The sequence below is a fragment of the Lotus japonicus genome, chromosome 5 (assembly GCF_012489685.1).
Source record: "Lotus japonicus ecotype B-129 chromosome 5, LjGifu_v1.2".
Lineage (NCBI taxonomy): Eukaryota > Viridiplantae > Streptophyta > Magnoliopsida > Fabales > Fabaceae > Lotus > Lotus japonicus.
The window spans coordinates 5119809-5141066 of record NC_080045.1 but is presented as its reverse complement, the minus strand read 5'-3'; the positions used below and the strand labels follow the sequence as shown (position 1 = coordinate 5141066).

Sequence of the window (21258 nt, the reverse complement as noted above, 5' to 3'; positions counted from 1 at the left end):
CGGGTATCGAAAGGTGGTTTCTGAAGGCCGGATCGGGACTGTGGATTCCAAGGGAAAGTTTACCCCAACCTTCCCGGAGGAGAATGCCCCCTGAGGGGGTTGTAATTTCGTTTTGTTTTTTTTTTTTTTGCTTAAGTGTTTTGAGCCGTGCTGGGCTATTGTAACCGATGGTACTGAGAACTTCTAATATTAATGGATAGATTATTCGGTTTGTTTTCTTTTCAACCAAAGTTATTCGACTCATCCTGGTAGGACTTCTTATTTTCTGCGTTCGTCGTGGACTTTTGGTTATGGTGCCTCGATGGGTCTCTCGATTTGTCGTGCCCGGTGGGTCTTTTTATTTGGTGCCCGGAGGGTCTTTTAAATTAATGCCCAGTGGGTCTTTTTAATTTCGTTGCCCGGTGGGTCTTTTAACTCAATGCCCGGTGGGTCTTTTCGTTTGTTGTGCCCGGTGGGTCTTTTCGTTTGTTGTGCCCGATGGGTCTTTTCGTTTGTTGTGCCCGGTGGGTCTTTTAATTTCGTGCCCGGTGGGTCTTTTACTATTGTGCCCGGTTGGTCTTTTAATTCGTTGCCCGGTAGGTCTTTTCGTTTATTTCGATCGGTTTTAAGAAAATAACTTAACAAAACGCTCCTTCTTCGTTCATTAAATATCGCAAGTATGCCTGTCGGTTACAAGAGGAGGATTGGAAATAGCTTCCTTGATTCTAGACTTAAGAAAATAAAAGGAAAACAGAAAACCGGTCCCAAATGTCTGATTGGCCGCGCTAGCTGTAGTAGCGGTTCAAGTTGGCGGCATTCCAAGTGCGGGGAATTGCTTCGCCCGAGAGTTTTTCCAACTTGTAGGCGCCGGTGCCGGTTGCTTCAGTTACTCTGTATGGGCCTTCCCAGTTGGCGGCCAACTTGCCTCGCTCGGTCCCTCGGGCTCCGATGCTGGCGTTGCGGAGGACTAAGTCCCCTGGTAGGAACGCGCGGTGGACGACCTTCTTACTGTAGCGGATGGCTGCATGCTGCTTCGCGATCAACTCCCTGCAGTTGGCGACGGCTCTCCTTTCGGCGAGCAGGTCCAGGTCTTCATTGATGAGTTGGTCGTTCTGTCCTGGGTCGTGGCCCATGGTACGAGCGCTCGGCTCTCCAATCTCTGCTGGGATAACCGCCTCTGTGCCGAAAGTTAAGCGAAAATGGCTCTCCCCAGTCGTAGAGTGCGGAGTTGTGCGATATGCCCATAGGACATGATCGAGTTGCTCTGCCCAGTTGCCCTTAGCGTCGTCCAGTCTTTTCTTGAGTCCTCTAAGGAATACTCGGTTTGCCGCTTCAGCTTGTCCGTTCGTCTGGGGGTGTTCCACAGAGGTGAAGTGGTGCTTGATGTGAAGCCCGTCCACGAGTTCCTTGATCCCTTGGGAGGCAAACTGTGTGCCATTGTCGGTAATCAGGACTCCAGGTACCCCGAATCGGCTGATGATGTTCTTGTAGAAGAAACGCTGTATGCGGGCCGAAGTGATAGTTGCAAGGGGCTCTGCTTCAATCCACTTGGTGAAGTAGTCTACCGCGACGACCAGGTGTTTCAGCTGTCCGGGCGCGGTTGTAAAGGGTCCTAAGAGGTCCATTCCCCATTGGTGGAAAGGCCAAGGGGAGACCATAGTCGAGAGTCGTTCCGGCGGGGCTAAGCGGTGGTCGGCATGTTTCTGGCAGGAGTCACATCGCTTAACGTGGTCAGCAGCGTCTTTCTCCAGGGTGGGCCAGTAGTAGCCGGCCCGGAGGACCTTTCTCGCCAGAGAACGCCCGCCGGGGTGGTGGCCACAGCTGCCCTCATGGATTTCGGCGAGCACATACTCCGCACGTTCCTTTGATAAGCACTTAAGGAGAGGAGTGGAAAATCCTCTCTTAAAGAGGTCTCCGTTCACCAAGGTGTACCAGGAAGCTCTTCTGGTCAGCTTCTTGGCTTCCGACTTGTCGGGTGGTAGCCAGCCTGTGGTGAGGTTCTTAACAATAGGGGTCCTCCAATCGTCGTCCGTGCCAATGCTCAAGGCGTGGACTCCAGTGGACCGGTCGGGGCCTGCGACGTACGGGAGGGCCAGGGTGCCCTGGATGACTGTCCTGTTCAGGCCGGGTTTCCCGGTGCTAGCCAGCTTTGCTAGGGTGTCCGCGCGGTCGTTTTCAGCTCTTGGGACGTGGCGGAACTCCACCTTACGAAAGGTGGCAGCCAGCCGCTTCAGGTGGGAGAGGTATTGTTCCAGAATTGGGTCCTTAGTCTGCGCCTCTCCGTTAGCCTGTGAGACCACTAGTAAGGAGTCGCAGCAGACAAGTATGTCCTGCGCCCCCAGGTCCCTCGCTGTCTCCAGGCCGGCGATGCAAGCTTCATACTCAGCTTGGTTGTTGGTGGCCGGGAAATTAAAGCGCAGCGACTGTTCCACGATCATCCCTGAGTTGCTTTGTAGGACGATCCCGGCGCCGCCCCCCTCTTTGTTGCTCGAGCCATCCACATGGACTACCCAGGAGATTTCCGCCGGTGGGTCTTCTTCTCTCGTGAGTTCGACCAGGAAATCTGCTAGGACTTGCGCCTTGATCGCCCGTCTGGGCTCATATCGAATATCATGCTCGGAAAGCTCGATCGACCAACCCACCATTCGACCGGCTAGATCCGGTTTATGGAGGACTTGCCTGACCGGTTGATCTGTGCGGACAATGATGCTATGAGACTGGAAGTACCTTCTGAGTCGCCTGGCCGTGGTTAGGAGGGCGAGTGCCACCTTTTCGAGCATCTGATATCTTAGCTCAGCTCCTTTGAGCGAGCGACTGACGAAGTAGACCGGAAGTTGGGCTCCCGCTTCCTCTCGTACCAGCACGGAGCTCACAGCCTTGTCTCGGACAGCTAAGTATAAGTATAGGGGCTCCCCTGGCTTTGGACTTGATAGGATCGGTGGGGAGGTGAGAACCTCTTTCAGCCGGGAGAAAGCCTGTTCGGCCTCTTCTGACCAAGTAAAGGTCGCTCCTTTCTTTAGCAGGGCATAGAGTGGTAAGGCTCTTAGGGCAGCCTTCGGGAGAAACCGTCCGATTGCTGCCATCCGCCCCGCCAATTGCTGGACTTCCTTGACCGTCCTAGGGCTTTTCATTTCTACCATAGCCTGGCACTTTTCGGGGTTTAGTTCAATCCCACGACTGGTGAGCATATATCCCAGAAACTTCCCGCTCTTGACTCCGAAGGTGCATTTCTCGGGGTTGAGGCGCATGTTGTACTTCTTCAGCTGTTCCCCACAGACGGCGCCAAATGATCGGGTGGATCACGAGAGCGGGGCTGCGAAGTGAAGAAGTGAAGCCGGTGTGCTGGGTTGTTGGACGGACCCGGGAGGGGCTCCTGCAAGGGACTCCAATGCCAAAGTGAGTAGAGGAATCGAGTAAAGGGGTAGCTGAAATTGGAGAGAATAACGTACCTTAGAATGAGTGAGCTGCCCCCCTTATATACAAGTTGGAGTATTAGGGTTGGAGCCATGCAACGTCATGCATGGCTCGTACTGGTGGGTTGAGGGCCGTTGGATCCTTCTGCTCCCTCTGCGATTTGCAGTGATCCAACGGATTAGATTGCCTAGGGGGCCCACCATCCAACCACCCTAGTTCCGTAGGGTGGTTGGCTTAGGTCAACCCCTAGGTGGTGGGGTCCATGTCCTCGAGCTAGGGGTGAGCGCCGTCCCGCTCGTGGTCGGGTCCACTCGGGTGATTCCCTTCCGCTGGTCGTCCCAATTGGGCCCCACACGAGTAACACCCTCACCTGGTCGTCCCACTCGGTGACACCCTTCACCTGGTTGTCCCAGAACAAGCTCTTTTAAGCTTATTGTCATAAGCTATTCATGATAGCTTATGAAAAAGAGCTTATGCTTATATATAGTTTATTTTCAATTTATTTCAATAAAAATTTAAAATAACTTATGAATAAGCGATTATGTCATAAGAGACATAAGCGTTTATGATCATAAGGGCTTAATTAATCTGTTTTTTCAAACGGGTCCTATATGTTTTTTTCAACTACGTTATTCTTCTTCATTCTCTTTTGTAATTCTCTCAAATCAAATAACTTAAAATGCATTTTTTAGTTACATCAAAAGGGTAACAACTTAAAATCTATATATATATGTAAAGCTCACTTGAGCTATATGTAATAAAAGCATTAAACAATGAAATTAAACAAATTAAATTTCTATTCAACTTTCAATATAATGTAACTTTTGAAATATTTCAATTTTTATGATTTTTGACTTTACACATGCCAATATGATGTAACCTTTGATTAAATTATGTAATAATATTTTTATTAAATACATTAAATATAAATATTGAAAACTGAAAGAAATTAACTAGAGACTATTTAGCTACCTATACTAAATAATAAAATTATAAACTAAATTTTGAATTTGTTTTTTACATTACTCATTTATTATTTCTTCATTTCAGAAAATAATTCATCAACTATAAAAAAAAACTACATTAAATCATATATATGAAAGTATTATATATTAAATAGTAAAAATATAAAATACATTAGATAATAAAATACTCATGTTTGTATTAGTTGTATTAACTATTAATTATAAATTGCAGTTGCTTATAAAAAAATGGTTTATTCAATATTAATTAAAAAATGTTAGAATATTAATTATCAATCATAAATTGAAGGGAAGAAAATTAAAATAGAACCAAGTAATATTTTTTATACAAAAAATACTGAGAGTTAAAATTAATTATAATAAAATAATATTTATTAAAAATAATTAAGAAAAAGTAGTCTTTAAATAAAAAGTCGCTCTATGAGTATTTACCATTAACTATAATATGTGTGTATTCGTTGAAAAAATTCTTCAAATATAATTTTTTATTTATTATATATTAGTAGAAATGACTTGAGAAATAATAACAGAGTAAAATAACTATAACCAGAGTTGAATAAATTTAAATTTAATAAATAATTCTTTACACTGATAAAATCATTTCTTATTGTAATTTTAAAAGTTAAAATTACTTTATTGTGGATATAAAGTGTAAAAAAATATGTCATTATAACTTATTTATGATATTAAAAACTTATTACTTGATTTAATATATTTCAAATTCACATAATGATTTCTATATTTTTAAATGAATAAAATATTAAGACTACTTCAGTGCTAATTATTTAATATCAATTACTAGAGAGAAATGCATGCGTGTTTAATAACAATATTGTTTCTGTTGGAACATGTTGCCTTGCATTTTGTCAAAACAACTGATTGTCGAAGCAGATGCCGTGGCATCTGACCTCGTGAAGCTAGGACATCAGTCCTCAGCTTGTGTTTCTGTTATGGGCCTTCTGAAGATTTGCTGAAGATATGTTTTTGAGTTACTTGAGGAGCAAGTAACTATTCCAAAAGGGTTTTAGTTGTTGGGTTGTTATTTGTTGAAACAATCTTTGTTAAAAGATTGATTTCTATCTTTACTTGTGCAATAAGAAACCGAATCTATCAAGATTGCGTTTTCAAATTGCTGTTATTGGAATCTGTTTCTTCAGCCCGTGCTAACCCTAAAGCCCATGCTACCGCTGCTGAAGTCTATAAAAGGATGAAGACCTAAAACGTGAAGATCACCGAAGCTGAAAGAGAGATTAAGAGTTTTAGGATTTGTTATTGTGCTTCGTCCTGTGTTAGTTGTGAATCTGTCTTTGCTCACTGATTCTATAAAGCAAAGAGAGGTTCTGTGTTGTTTGATTGCGTTCAAACTTTACTTGTTCATTGTGTTCACCAATCACTGTTGCAGTGATTGAGAGAAAGTGAGAGGGGCTCTCATACTTAGGTTGGGATTCTAAGTAGAAATACACTGGGTAGATTAGGAAGTGAACTATGAACTGAGTCGTTCATGAGTGTCTGTAATTCCTGAATCTTGAGATAGTGGATTTCCTTTCTTTGGGTGCAAACCCTCCAGACGTAGGTGAAAGTTTTCACTGAACTGGGTGAACAACTTCTGAGTGTTATTGTTTTGTTGTTAAGTTCTGTTTTATTGTTAAGCGATTGTCGAACCTCTTGTCTTAGCATCGTGCAGGACAATCGTATCAGAGGGAACCTGAATTACAATTGGTATCAGAGCAGGCACCCTGTTCTGGTTGGGTGAGCTCCAGGGAGTTTTATTCAAGTTCTCATGGATAACAAGGAGGGAGGATCAGTCAACAGGCCACCCATTCTGGATGGTACTAACTATGACTACTGGAAGGTTCGCATGACAGCCTTTCTCAAATCGATTGACAACAAGACTTGGAAAGCTATTGTCAAGGGTTGGAAGCACCCCACTAAGGCTGAGGTTGAAGGCACCTCTACTACTGTTGTGGAAAAACCTGAAGAAGAATGGACCAGTGTTGAAGATGAAGCTGCACTTGGAAATTCAAAGGCTCTAAATGCTATTTTTAATGGAGTTGACAAGAATATGTTTAGGCTGATCAATACATGTACTGTGGCAAAGGATGCTTGGGAAATTCTGAAAACTGCACATGAAGGAACTACTCGAGTAAGGATGTCAAGACTTCAGATGCTTACTACTCAATTTGAAAATCTGATGATGACTGAAGAAGAGACTATTTCAGAATTCCACATGCGTGTCCGTGACTTGTCTAATGCTTCATTTGCTTTGGGAGAACCTATGTCAGATGAGAAGCTTGTAAGGAAAATTCTGAGATCTCTTCCTCAGAAGTTTGCTATGAAAGTCACTGCAATTGAGGAGGCTCAAGACATTGAGAACATGAAGGTTGATGAACTTATTGGCTCCTTGCAGACATTTGAGTTGAAACTGAGTGGAAAATCTGAGAAGAAGAATAAGAGTATTGCTTTTGTGTCTAACACTGATGAAGGTGATGATGAAGACTGTGAGGTTGAAAATTTTTCTGAGGCTCTGGCCATGCTAGCAAAAAAATTCAACAGGGCTTTGAGGAAGATTGACAAAAGAACCAGACCTAATGCCCAGGACATGAAGTTCGATAACAAACCCAAGTTTTCAAACTCTCAGAGGAAGACCAAGGAAGAAGAAAGACCTGTTCAGAACAAAGGAGTTCAATGTCATGAATGTGAAGGATATGGTCACATCAGGTCTGAATGTGCCACTTATCTGAAGAAGCAAAAGAAAGGTATGATGGTAACTTGGTCAGATGAAGACACTGAAGATGAGGAGGAGATATCTGCAAACAAAGTCAATGCTTTCTCTGGAACTATCTGTGAGTCTGAGACAAGTGATGAAGACATCTCTGATGAGGAATTGGCTGAAACTTACAAGTTGCTACACAACAAGTGGGAAGAAGCATGTAAACTTGTGAGAGAAAAGCAAAGTGAGATAGAGCAACTTGTGTCTCAGAATGAAAGGTTGAAAGAGCTCAGCACAAACTGAAGGAGGATCTGGAGGAATGGCAAAGTAAGTTTAATAATGCTGATGTTATGGAAAAAGCTAACCTAATATTGATTAATGCAGGACTTCAAGAGGAAGTAACAATTCTGACAAGAAAACTTGAAGCCACTCATAAATCTGTTAGAATGCTAAACAGTGGTTCTGACATGCTTGATGAGATTCTGAAAGAAACTAGCAAGCAAGGAGGGAGTCTGAAGGGAATTGGTTTTGACTACAGAACAACGAACAAAGAAGGTCAAAAAGGATCAAAGAAGTTTGTGTCTGCTGCAAAACAAACTGAATTCAAGAAGCCCAGAAATTATCAGTTGTCAGATCCATTGCCTCGACATGTACCTCAACATGGGAAATCCCAGCTCAAGCTTGAGAAAATTGTACTTTGGAAGTGTCACTACTGTGGTAAGAATGGTCACATAAAGCCTTACTGTTACAGGTTATATGGCTATCCTCAGATGCACGATAAAAGGCCTGTTAAGATGAAGAAGGAATGGAAGCCCAAGGGTGAAGTCAGATGTCAGGTAGCCTACACGTCCTTCAGAGCATCATCAGAAGAAGATTGGTATTTTGATAGTGGCTGCTCAAAGCACATGACAGGAAACAAGAGCTTCTTGCAAGATATCAGAAGTCACTCCACTAACTATGTTACTTTTGGAGATGGAGCTAAAGGAAAGATCAAGGGGGTAGGAAAGCTTGTTAGCACAGAATCTCCTAACTTGAACAATGTGTTGCTTGTAAATGGCTTAACTGCCAACCTAATCAGCATAAGTCAACTGTGCGATCAAGGGTATGATGTGAAGTTCAATAAGATAGAATGTGTTGTGACCACTGATGATGAAAAAGTTGTGATGAGAGGAGTCAGATCAAAAGACAACTGTTACATGTGGACATCAGAAGAAAAAGCTCATGTTTCCAGATGTATGTTAACTAAAGAAGGTGAGGTGAATGTATGGCATCAAAGACTAGGACATCTCAACTACAGGAGCATGCAAAAAGTTATAGCTGATGAAGCAATAAGGGGATTGCCCAATCTGAGCTTGGGAGAAGGGAAGCTATGTGGAGAATGTCAGATTGGTAAGCAAACCAAGGTGTCTCACAAGATGATCCAGCATCAGACCACAACGAAGGTTCTGGAATTGCTTCACATGGATCTCATGGGTCCCATGCAAGTTGAAAGCTTGGGAGGAAAGAGGTATGTGTTTGTCTGTGTAGATGACTTTTCAAGGTATACATGGGTTGAATTTATGAGAGAAAAATCAGAGACATTTGAAATATTCAAGAACCTATGTTTGAGACTTCAGAATGAGAAGGACTGTGTGATTGTAAGAATCAGAAGTGATCATGGAAGGGAGTTTGAGAATTCAAAATTCTTGGAGTTCTGTGGAACAGAAGGTATTAGCCATGAATTTTCTGCCCCCATCACTCCACAGCAGAATGGAATTGTTGAACGGAAAAATAGAACTCTCCAGGAATCAGCCAGAGTAATGTTACATGCTAAGAAGATTCCACACCAGTTCTGGGCTGAAGCTATGAGTACTGCTTGTTACATACATAATAGAGTCACCATCAGGGCAGGGACATCCTCTACACAATATGAGCTATGGAAAGGTAGAAAGCCATCTGTAAAATACTTTCACATCTTTGGAAGTAAATGTTATATTCTTGCAGATCGTGATCCTAAGAGGAAGCTTGATCCTAGAAGTGATGAAGGAATTTTCATGGGGTATTCTATGAACAGCAAAGCTTATAGAGTTTTTAACTCTCGCACGAGGACCATGATGGAATCTGTGAATGTGACTGTGGATGATGAACCAAGCAAGAAGGAAGAAGCAGTTCTGAATGAAGATGATGATGGTACTGATGTTCCAGCCAATGCTCCAGCAACCGCCCTAGACAATGAGTCAGAAACAAGTGCTGATGAAAAGGAAGACAAAGATATCACATCAAACAAAGCTCCATCAATCAGGGTTCAGAAGAATCATCCTCAAGAAAACATTATTGGTAATCTTCAAGAAGGGGTGACTACCAGATCCAGAAGTATTATTGCTCACAGTTGTTTCATCTCTAAAATAGAACCCAAGAATGTTAATGAAGCTCTCACTGATGAATACTGGATAAATGCTATGCAAGAAGAGCTAGAGCAGTTCAGAAGAAATGAAGTGTGGGAGTTAGTGCCCAGACCTGAAGAAGTAAACATCATTGGCACCAAGTGGATCTTCAAGAACAAATCAGATGAAGCTGGAACAGTCACAAGGAATAAAGCAAGGCTTGTTGCTCAAGGATATACTCAGATAGAAGGAGTTGATTTTGATGAGACCTTTGCTCCAGTAGCTAGACTGGAATCTATAAGACTCTTGTTAGGTGTTGCTTGTCTCTTGAAGTTCAGACTTTATCAGATGGATGTGAAGAGTGCTTTTCTGAATGGCTATTTGAATGAAGAAGTTTATGTTGAACAGCCTAAAGGATTTACAGATCCACATCATCCAGATCATGTGTACAAGTTGAGGAAGGCCTTGTATGGTTTGAAGCAAGCACCTAGGGCTTGGTATGAAAGATTAACTGAGTTTCTCGTAAGCAATGGTTACTGCAAGGGAGGAATTGATAAAACTCTGTTTGTAAAGAATGACAAAGGAAAGCTCATGATAGCACAGATTTATGTGGATGACATTGTTTTTGGAGGAATGTCTAACTCAATGGTGGCACATTTCGTTCAACAAATGAAATCTGAATTTGAGATGAGCTTAGTTGGTGAACTGAATTATTTTCTAGGACTACAAGTCAAGCAAATGGAGGATTCCATGTTCATATCTCAGAGTAAGTATGTTAAAGGCCTAGTCAAGAAATTTGGTCTTGAAAAGGCTGGTCACAAGAGAACCCCTGCTGCTACACACATCAAGATGTCCAAAGATGAGCAAGGAGAAGATGTTGATCAAAGTCTCTATAGAAGCATGATTGGAAGCTTGTTGTATCTCACTGCCAGCAGACCAGATATCACCTTTGCAGTAGGTGTATGTGCAAGATATCAAGCAGCTCCTAAGGCTAGTCATCTGCTACAAGTCAAGAGAATTATCAAGTACATCAATGGCACGAGTGAATATGGTATTCTCTATACTCATGATACAAATTCTTCGTTAGTTGGTTTCTGTGATGCCGATTGGGCAGGCAGTGCAGATGATAGAAAAAGCACATCTTGTGGATGTTTCTTTCTAGGGAATAATCTGATTTCATGGTTTAGCAAGAAGCAGAATTGTGTCTCATTGTCTACAGCTGAAGCAGAATATATTGCAGCCGGAAGTAGTTGTACTCAACTCATGTGGATGAAGCAAATGTTGAAAGAGTATGATGTTGAGCAGGATGTCATGACATTGTACTGCGACAATCTCAGTGCAATCAATATTTCCAAGAATCCCATACAGCATAGCAGGACCAAGCATATTGACATTAGACATCATTTCATTAGAGACTTGGTGGAGGATAAAATTGTCAACTTGGAACATGTTACAACTGACAAGCAATTGGCTGATATTTTCACAAAACCCCTTGATGCACTTACATTTGAAAAATTAAGAGGAAATCTAGGGATTTGCCTTTTTGATGCATAGCAATTAGCGTGTTCATATGTGTCAACGGCTAGTTTATTTTTGTTCATCATTAACTGCCGTTGTGACATCAGCAGAGAGAAGGTTACTTCATGGTTCGCTTATCCTATAACTACCTTCAACGGTCAAATTGTGTTCTCTCAACCGCTTGTGCGTCTATCTTTTTCAAGACTTATCATCGTTCATCTGAAAGTTGTGCTCATTGTTCTGTACTCTGTTTGTATTTACTCTCGATTCATCATGTCTCAAAGCTCAGGAAGGAAGGAATCTGTCAAGGCTAAGATTGAGAGAACTGCAAAAGGAGTCAAATGTATGGGTTTGAAGAGTGATACTTCTCAACCATCTTCTGTGTCCAAGAAAGTCTTCAAGAAGATGCGATCAAAAAACCCAACGTGTAAGGTCTACGAATCACAGGTCAAGAACAGCAAAGCCCCAATTGTTCCTAACGAAGAGGAGATCAATGATGAAGATTCTACTGTGCCTGATGTTGTACCTAATGTTGAGACATCCAGGTCTAAGGAAAGTTCTGCTCAAGAAAATTCTGGAAAGGATTCCACTTCTCATGAAGATTCAGGCAATGCTACCCAGCCAGACATCTCTGTGTCATCCTCTTCAAAGGATGCTGATCCAAAGAATGGTAACTCTGAGGGTACCAATTCTGAAGAGCCAAACCAGGCTCCAGCCTCTGTTCAGAACATCTCTGATGATGCTTCTGATGATGTTCCTCTGACTGAGTCCTTTGCTGATAGTGTTGCTGCGAGGATGAAGAAGAAAAGAAGGGTTTCTTCTTCTGAAGTCACTCCTACTCCATCAAAGAAATCCAAGTCTTCACCTATAACCTACAAGTCCCGACAGGCTAGTGTGAAGAGTAAGGGAAAGCAAAAGGAAGACAAGACTCCCACTGAGAAGAAGAAGAGGAAGACTCCAGTTGACGTTGAAGACTCTGAATCAGATGTTGAAGTCGGTGTTCAGAACATTCGATCTTCTGAGAAAAAGAAGTTTTCTGGTAAGCGTATTCCTCAGAATGTTCCTGCCGTTCCTATTGATAGAGTGTCTTTTCACTTAGAAGAGAATGTTCAGAAGTGGAAGTTTGTTTGCAAGAGGAGAATGGCCAAGGAAAGGGAAGTTGGCTTTGATGTTCTTGAATGTAGAGATGTTATTGCACTTATTGAGAAAGCAGGTCTGATGAAGACTATTCAGAATGTTGGTAGGTGCTATGAGAGGCTTGTGAGAGAGTTCTTGGTAAATCTCTCTGTTGATGTGGGACGTCCTGATAGTGCAGAATTCAGGAAAGTCTATGTGAGAGCTGAATGTGTTGTGTTCTCACCTGCTGTGATCAATCAAGCACTTGGCAGAAGTGCTATTGCCTTTGTTGATGAAGAAGTGTCCATGGATGTTGTGGCCAAGGAACTTAGCGCTGGTTATGTGAAGAAGTGGCCTAGCAAGAAGCTGCTCTCTACTGGAAATCTGAGTGTGAAGTATGCTATTCTTAACAGGATTGGTGCTGTGAATTGGGTTCCTACTCAGCATACTTCTGGAGTTTCTGCAACGCTTGCCAAATTAATCTATCGGATAGGCAAGTCTATTGATTTTGATTTTGGAACTTTTGTGTTTGAGCAGACATTGAAGCATGCTGATACTTGTGCTGTGAAGCTGCCTGTTTCGTTTCCATCACTTCTTACTGAGATCATTCTGAAGCAACATCCTCAGATTCTCAGAGCTGATGATGTGGCTATGTCTTGTGGTGTTCCAATCACTTTGGATCAACGTTTGTTTATGGACCCACATGTTCTCGACATTGCCTTACCAACTAGCAAAACATCTGCGCCTACTGTGACTGCATCTGACACTAAGGCCATAATTGCTGAATTACTGGAAGTCTCCAAGGCTTTACAAGAAACAATCCGAGTGAGTACTGCCAGGAAGCTCAAAGTTGATGCGTTGCTACTCAAGTTACAAGAAGAAGAACGTCAAGATGTTGAACAAAGCGACGAGGAGGAAGGATCTGAAGCAAGTACAGAGAGAAGTGCCGAAGGTTCCAAGGAAAAGTCCGGTTCTGAAGCATAGTTTGCTTTGATTTTGATCTTGTCTTTTGTTTTGGATGCACCCTTTGCAAATTTGTGCTAAAAAGGGGGAGTAGTTTTAAGTTTCAGATCAGAAGAAATTTGTTTTTGAGCAGTTTTGTGGTTCAGAAGTTGTTTATGTTCAAAAGTTTGAGGTTCAGAAGTTGGTTCTGTTCAGATGTTTCAGTTCAGAAGATGTTTTAGTTCAGAAGATGTTTTAGATCAGAAGTTTGTTTTTGTTCAGAAGTTTGTTCTGTTCAGATGTTCGCAGATCAGAAGATGTTTTAGTTCAGAAGATGTTTTAGTTCAGAAGATGTTTTAGATCAGAAGTTTGTTTTTGTTCAGAAGTTTGTTTTGTTCAGATGTTCGCAGATCAGAAGTTGTTTTTGTTCAGATGTTCGCAGATCAGAAGTTTGTTTTGGTTCAGATGTTCATGTTCTCAGAAGTTGTGAGAAGTTGCTTCTGTTTCTACTGTGCTATGTGTGTTCTGATAGTGTTAGCTCTGGTCTGAAGACAAGTTCAAGACGATGGCTATGTTTGTTTCTGAAATGTTGCCTCTGATGAGCAGTACTTCTGATGGTAGTATTTCTGATACGATGATGTTCAAACTGATCCATTTTGATGTTATCATGTGCTAAGGCTGATTGTACCTCTGGTTGTGTGTTTGTGCTGCTAAAGTGTTTTGTTCCGACTATGCCTTCTGAAGTATGATAGTGGGTTGTGTAGATGCGTTTGTTTGAGGGGGAGTTCTGACTAAGGGGGAGAGTTTTTTCTCTAGGTTTTATCCTCTCTGATTGTGAGTTGTTTTAGACAAAATTTGACAAAGGGGGAGATTGTTGGAACATGTTGCCTTGCATTTTGTCAAAACAACTGATTGTCGAAGCAGATGCCGTGGCATCTGACCTCGTGAAGCTAGGACATCAGTCCTCAGCTTGTGTTTCTGTTATGGGCCTTCTGAAGATTTGCTGAAGATATGTTTTTGAGTTACTTGAGGAGCAAGTAACTATTCCAAAAGGGTTTTAGTTGTTGGGTTGTTATTTGTTGAAACAATCTTTGTTAAAAGATTGATTTCTATCTTTACTTGTGCAATAAGAAACCGAATCTATCAAGATTGCGTTTTCAAATTGCTGTTATTGGAATCTGTTTCTTCAGCCCGTGCTAACCCTAAAGCCCATGCTACCGCTGCTGAAGTCTATAAAAGGATGAAGACCTAAAACGTGAAGATCACCGAAGCTGAAAGAGAGATTAAGAGTTTTAGGATTTGTTATTGCGCTTCGTCCTGTGTTAGTTGTGAATCTGTCTTTGCTCACTGATTCTATAAAGCAAAGAGAGGTTCTGTGTTGTTTGATTGCGTTCAAACTTTACTTGTTCATTGTGTTCACCAATCACTGTTGCAGTGATTGATAGAAAGTGAGAGGGGCTCTCATACTTAGGTTGAGATTCTAAGTAGAAATACACTGGGTAGATTAGGAAGTGAACTATGAACTGAGTCGTTCATGAGTGTCTGTAATTCCTGAATCTTGAGATAGTGGATTTCCTTTCTTTGGGTGCAAACCCTCCAGACGTAGGTGAAAGTTTTCACTGAACTGGGTGAACAACTTCTGAGTGTTATTGTTTTGTTGTTAAGTTCTGTTTTATTGTTAAGCGATTGTCGAACCTCTTGTCTTAGCATCGTGCAGGACAATCGTATCAGAGGGAACCTGAATTACAGTTTCTCTTGAACATATATGAGACTATTGCTTGGTTTGTGTGTTTTGGTGGGTCAAGGGGAAGTGGAATGATTGTTCATATGATTTGGAACAGTTTGCTAGCTAGAGGCTTTGAGCGTATTAAATGGTCACGAAAACAAAAGATGCCACAAAGAGTGTTTTGGGAGCCACAACTAGAAACTGTTTTGAAGTTTAATGTAGATGAGGCGTTGAAAGGGAACCCAGTGGTGAGTGGTATTGGCGGGATTTTGAGGGATCAAGGAGGAGATTTGTTAGGTTACTTTGCAAAAGGAACTGAAATGTTGTGGGCTTTTGACGAAGGTTCAAGCAGTGTTACATGCTTTGTTATTTTTCCAACAATTTAAATTTTCAAATGTGGTAGTTGAGAGTGATTCTTCCTCAGTGGTTGGGTGAGTACGTCTATGGTAGATAGGAGGTCATGGAAATTGGAACATGTATTTAATCATATAGATCATCTGATGTCTATAATTCAGTGTGTTGGTGTGGTGCATGTATTGAGTCAGGAAAACACTATGACAAACTTTTTGGCAAATCAAGGGTGTGGTAGGGAACAACAGATATGAGTTCGTTGTGATCCAATGTAATTATATAAATGAGAAAGTTTTTCTCATTTTTATTGCGTTTCAATAAGGTTTCTTTTTTAAAAAAGGTCAATTATCAAATTTGAGTAATATTAATTATTTAGATTTAGACAACTCTAATTCTACTCAATGAAATGCCTCACCTCCATTATTATTTAAATATTATATTTTATAATTAAACATATTTATATATTTCTTAAAACTATAATAATCATATATAATTTTTAAAATATTATAAATAAACCCGTGCAACGCACGGGTATAATTTCTAGTTCTAATGTATAACAAAACGTATCGCGAACGCCTGCTAAAAGTTGCATGCAGGCCCAATAGTTTGAGAGGAGAGCCAGCCTATTAATTTAACTTTTTGACCCAAAAAAAAAAGCCTATTAATTTAACTTAAAATTGCATGCTTTTCTCGCAAGCCCAATAGTCTGAGAGAAGAACAATGCATACTTCATATTGGATTTTTTTTTTGCTCAAGAAAAAAATGGGATTTTTTTTGGCTCAAAAAAATAAATGGAATGTTTTATATAAAAAAAAGTGAATATAAAGGAATCATACATATTGACCACAAAAAAAAAGGAATCATACATGATCGAAATTAGAACAAATGCATGAAAAATAAAGTGGTAAAAAAACATTAGAAAAGTTTAATTATAGTACATAATTTAATTCTTCTAATAATAAAAATTGAATGAAAAAATGACTGGTGAAACACTCTACAGTAACAAACACCTCAAACACATATTTATGCGGTGGCAGATTTAAAACCGCCACAAAATGCATTTTATTTTATTTATTTTTTACCTGTTTTCCACTTTGTGGCAGACCGCCACAAAAGTGGGTATCCAAACACCCACCGTAGTTTACGTATCACCACTGAAACAGTACATAATATATGGGTTATGTGCATTGTACATTGTTTATCCAAGAAAATTGGTCTAATGTAAGCAACTCAAAATTAAACGTATCTGTCCTTATACACTGACTAGTCATTGATGTATATATTACTGTTCCGGTCTGGAACTATCAAGCAAGGACGAAACAGTTTGAGAGCGATAGAAAACTGACAAAATGAGAAAATGTGTGAAAAGTTAGATCCCACACCGCTTGGGTGGTGCCTGATATTTATAGCTTGGTTCTTACCCGCGTGGGATCATGGGTCACCCGGCCCATTATATGTACAAGTATTGCAAAGCCCTCAATATTACAAAGTTGGTAGGCCCATATCAGTAATGCATATTTCCTAAGTTTTCGACGCTTATAGAATTAATGTGCTCTATAAGTCCATATCAGTACACAAGCCCACAAGACACCAAGTCTTAGAAGCTTTAAGACGAAGTATGTCTTCTTTTCGAGTCCACAAGTAATCAACTCACCCAACACTACACAAAGACTAACAAGTAATTGACACGCTCAAAAATGTGCAAAGAAAATAAGGGGCGCACAGGCTCCATAATCAAATAAAAATTCAAAGACATAAAAGCTAAGTAGTCATTCCTTTGTCATTTCAACTTCTGTTGTTGCTTCTTAATTTTTGTATAGCGCGTGCAAGTTGACTTCGGTTGTCCCTTCACAGCCTCAAAATTCACGTGTGTGTAGTAGGTTGTACCATTTGTAAAAACGATATTGTTAGCCCAACAATCTCATCATTTATCTATCAACTATTCTCTGAATTCATAAGGTTTTAACACTTGAACTTAATCAAGATTCCACCAAGAAAGTTAATGTCAATTAATTTCTTGGCATTATGCTCGTTTTTGATCGATGATCTAACACAGCTTTTGCTCGCTTGGAGGCTTTGTGCTTGAATTGGGTAAGCTTAAACCAATCAAGGTTGTACTCAGTGTTTTAAAACTCGGCTCGGTCATCGACTCGGTCGGGGCACTGAGTCACTGGTTCGATTGTTTGACTCGGTGTATATTAAAAAATTAAAAAAAATGTCCAATGCAATATAAAGTTAATATAAAAAAATATATACGTTTTTAATCAACAACATCATGGTGGTTCAGTGGTAGTTTTCCTTCATATTACCTCCATGGCCTGTGTTCAAACTCTGTTGGCACCATTTTTTAACAAAATATCACTTTTTTTCCCAATTAGGCAATTATATACAAAATGTTTGGAACTGGAAAAGAAAAAAACAATTTGAAAGGCCCAATATGTTAAATAATCCAACTAGACTGAAAAAAAACAATTTGAAAGGGTTAAATAATTACTGGAAAATGGGCTTCCATATAGCCCATCGTTAACAAATTTAAAAAAAAAACAAGAAATGGGTGACTTGCCGGTTCAATCAAAAACCGGCCGAGTCACCGGTTTGATCATTAAATCGGTTGGTTCAAAACGGTTCCAGACGAGAGACTTGCACAACCGGTCTGAAGTGAGGCTCGGACCGGTTAGGTCATCGAGTCCCGGTCCAACCGGTCGGACCGGCCGGTCCGAGCCGAGTCTTAAAACACTGGTTGTACTTATAAATTCGTGGTCAGATGCTCTAGTTTTAAGAGTCTTACTCTTATCTCAATTGTCTCACATCACCCAATTGATAGACCTAATTTGGAGAAATGAAGAACATGTTTGTTCAAGCAATGTTTTAAGAATTATGCCTCATTAAAAACTCTCCCGCCCGGGTAGAGAAAAGAGTGCATAATGTTGTATTCTTTGACTGTTTTTAGTCAATTCATCACCTGTCAACTCATCACCTTGTTAGCCTAAGATAAAATATAATATAACACATTGACGATATCAAAACTAGTTGTTCTCATTCATAATACGGTTTGAAGAACAAAATAATCACCTTCTGTATTTAAAACTGCAACTTACCACTAATTCATCTTCACATATAAATAACACACAATGGGTGGACTAAACTTCTCCGCCCAATGTTTTAATTTCCACGCCCAAGTAAGAAAAACTAATCTCCGTCTCCTTTTATTTGTCTTTAAAAATTGCAATAACAAAATAAAATCTTGTAAAACTCAATACTTTCCAGAAGAATAAAACGCCTAATACTTGCACTCACTTGTACTCTTTCAAAGATGAATTTCGACACAAGAGCAACTCAAGCATATGTATACAAACATCATGTGTGTCACAAACTCATCATGTAAATGTAACTCGAGAAAAAGAGCATGTTTTAAGCACAGATGTTTCAACTTTTTTTTGGACAAAAAAACGTTTTCTAAATATACTCCATTCTTTTCAAGATGAGCATATGGGCTTTCTTAAAGTTTGTCAACTGGCCTTGGAAAATAACAAATGCTTCAACATTATCAATCCGGGTTCAAAAAAAAAACTAGCCTAAATACGAAATGCCAGAATCACTTGTACTTAAAATCATTGATGAAAGAGATCCAGTTTCGAATAAATCATCACATCGCATAGTAGTAGAATCATATTTAAACAGTGTTAAATCAATTTAACAACTAATAACACAAGCAGCCCCAAAAGGCCAAGATTATGAATAAACAGATAACATGAGTGAGTTTAAAGGGTACCACTTTCGAAAGTCACCGGCACAGATATCATATCTTTTCGCCCCTTTTAGACTTGGGCAGGGCGGTCCAATTTGCATCGCCCTACTCGCAATGAAACAACATCTCATTGTGGCATTTGATCAAACACTTTTTGTGCAATGTTGAAATCTGCAATTTCACAAAACAAATAACAATAGAGGGTGAAAATTTGCTAGCCAGAAGAGAGCATCGACTGAATGGAAATGTGCAAAGAAACTTTAAAGGAAAAAGAGTCAGAGATAGGGATCAAAAGAAATCGAATGGCTGAAAAGTATTCGTTCAGGGTCGATTTCGGCATGGCGAGCATGGAAAATTTCGATTCAGAGGTGGCGGGCATGAGCGGTTGCAACTCCAAAGTGACAGTTGAGACAAAATAACCGTTTAAATTTAGAGTTGGCGGTTGATATTGAGTGGGCGGTTTCAACTCAAAAATGATGGCTTTGGCGGTTAATATTGTATATCCCGTCATCAAGCATCAAATTTCGCCGCGTCTGGGCTCCGTCCCGCCGTTGAAGATCGCGCCGCCGCGAATTTCAGTTCTCCTCTTCGTCTCCTTCCCTTTCACTCGATCTGTTTCTTGATGTTGAATTTTTGGTTTGATGTCACCAATTTCGTTCGCCCTCCTCTTTGATGTCAAAGCATTATTTCCTTTGAAACTGACATTTGACAGAGATTATTGCATCGTTCCCCTTCAATTTCGTTCGCCGTCCTCTCTCAGAAGTAGAAATCACATAGCCTCTTGTTCGTGGTAGTCGGGATTTATTTTACAGAAGCCCACGGTGGGCTCCATTGTTCCGGTCTGGAACTATCAAGCAAGGGCTAAACAGTTTGAGAGCGATAGAAAACTGACAAAATGAGAAAATGTGTGAAAAGTTAGATCCCCCACCGCTTGGGTGGTGTCTATATTTATAGCTTGGTTTTGCCCCGCTTGGATCATGGATTGTCCGGCCCATTATATGTACAAGTATTGTAAAGCCCACAATATTACAAAGTTGGTACGCCCATATCAGTAATGTATTTCCTAAGTTCTCGACGCTTATAGAATTAATGCGCCCTATAAGTCCATATATGTACAATTACCCATCAACGCTCAACAACTCAATGTTGCGAATTGACACTATATTGTACAACAAAATTTAGTCAGATCATGATATTGGAGATGATAAAAACACAATAGAAACATGAGATCTTACATGAAATGATGCATCTATTTTTAAATCAGTTCTAGCCAAAACATGAAAATCTACTGAACTTTCAAATGTTCATGCGCTCCTAGTCACATTAGTTTAATTTTCAAATGCATCCATGATGTTCCTGGTAGGGGCCCATATGAAGGCACGCGAGGAACCTAATTAGTGATCGCTTAGCCCATATGATCCTGAAATCCCCACACGCGTACAATCAATTAACATCCCAGTGGCTAAATAAAACTCATCAATAATCATCATTAATTATTTTTTGTAACACTGCCAAAAATAATAGACACTTATATAATATCAAGTATCCAAGATTGAAATTTTTGTACTATTTTTCAAGTCAAACCATGGGACCTATGTCTGTCCTGTCATGGCTTCTGTGTGTTCTGGCAGCAGCCCGTTGTGGCGAAGGTGCTGTTAAAGACATATTCATCCTGGCAGGACAGAGCAACATGGCCGGGCGGGGCGGTGTTACCGATGGGAAATGGGACGGTAATGTCCCACCGGAGTCCGCGCCCAGCCTACAGGTTTTGCGGCTGAGCGCGAGACTCCAGTGGAGGAAGCCTGCGAGCCTCTGCACGCGGACATTGATGTCGGGAAGAGGTGCGGGGTTGGGCCTGGGCTGGCCTTCGCCAACGAGGTTGTCCGGTTGAGAGGTGGTGGTGGGCCGGTGCTGGGCTTGGTGCCTTGTGCAGTGGAGGGACAGGGATTGTGCAGTGGAGGCGGGGTCGCGTTTGTACGGTGAGTTAGTGCGGCGAGCTAGTGAGTCCGTGAAGAATGGTGGTGGCACGATAAGAGCGATTGTTTGGTATCAAGGTGAGAGTGATACGGTGATAGAAGAGGATGCTGACGCGTATAAGCTTAGAATGGAGACATTTGTTACGGATCTTCGCCATGACCTGCATCTTCCATCTCTTCTTGTTATCCAGGTTTAATTTGCTGCTCTACTTCTCTTTTTTTTGTTCCATCAACTTCTATTTGTGATTTTAATCCAGTTATAAATTAATTCATTTTTTTTTAAATGTTATTAATTAATTCATACTCTCATTTCATTTTCATATTCACTTATCATTTATTTCTCAATCATATATATTACTCCTTTTCAAAAATAAAAATCATTCATACTAGTGTTTTTTACCCGCGCGTTGCACGGGGAATACATCTATTATA

At 40.6% G+C, this 21258-nt stretch overlaps 1 protein-coding gene and 1 pseudogene across 1 annotated transcript; one reads left to right on the top strand and one right to left on the bottom strand.

Moving 5' to 3' along the window:
* Positions 1-764: 764 nt before the first annotated feature.
* Positions 765-3227, bottom strand: LOC130718963 (uncharacterized). The gene has a single exon (XM_057569618.1). The coding sequence runs from the start codon at positions 3225-3227 to the stop codon at positions 765-767; it is 2463 nt and encodes an 820-aa protein (XP_057425601.1).
* Positions 3228-20422: 17195 nt separating this feature from the next.
* LOC130720549 (probable carbohydrate esterase At4g34215) lies at positions 20423-21053 on the top strand (annotated as a pseudogene).
* The last annotated feature ends 205 nt before the right edge of the window (positions 21054-21258 follow it).

What these genes read in the sequence shown, in the direction of transcription:
- LOC130718963 (XM_057569618.1), bottom strand. Translation starts at nt 3,227, where the DNA reads ATGCGCCTCAACCCCGAGAAATGCACCTTCGGAGTCAAGAGCGGGAAG.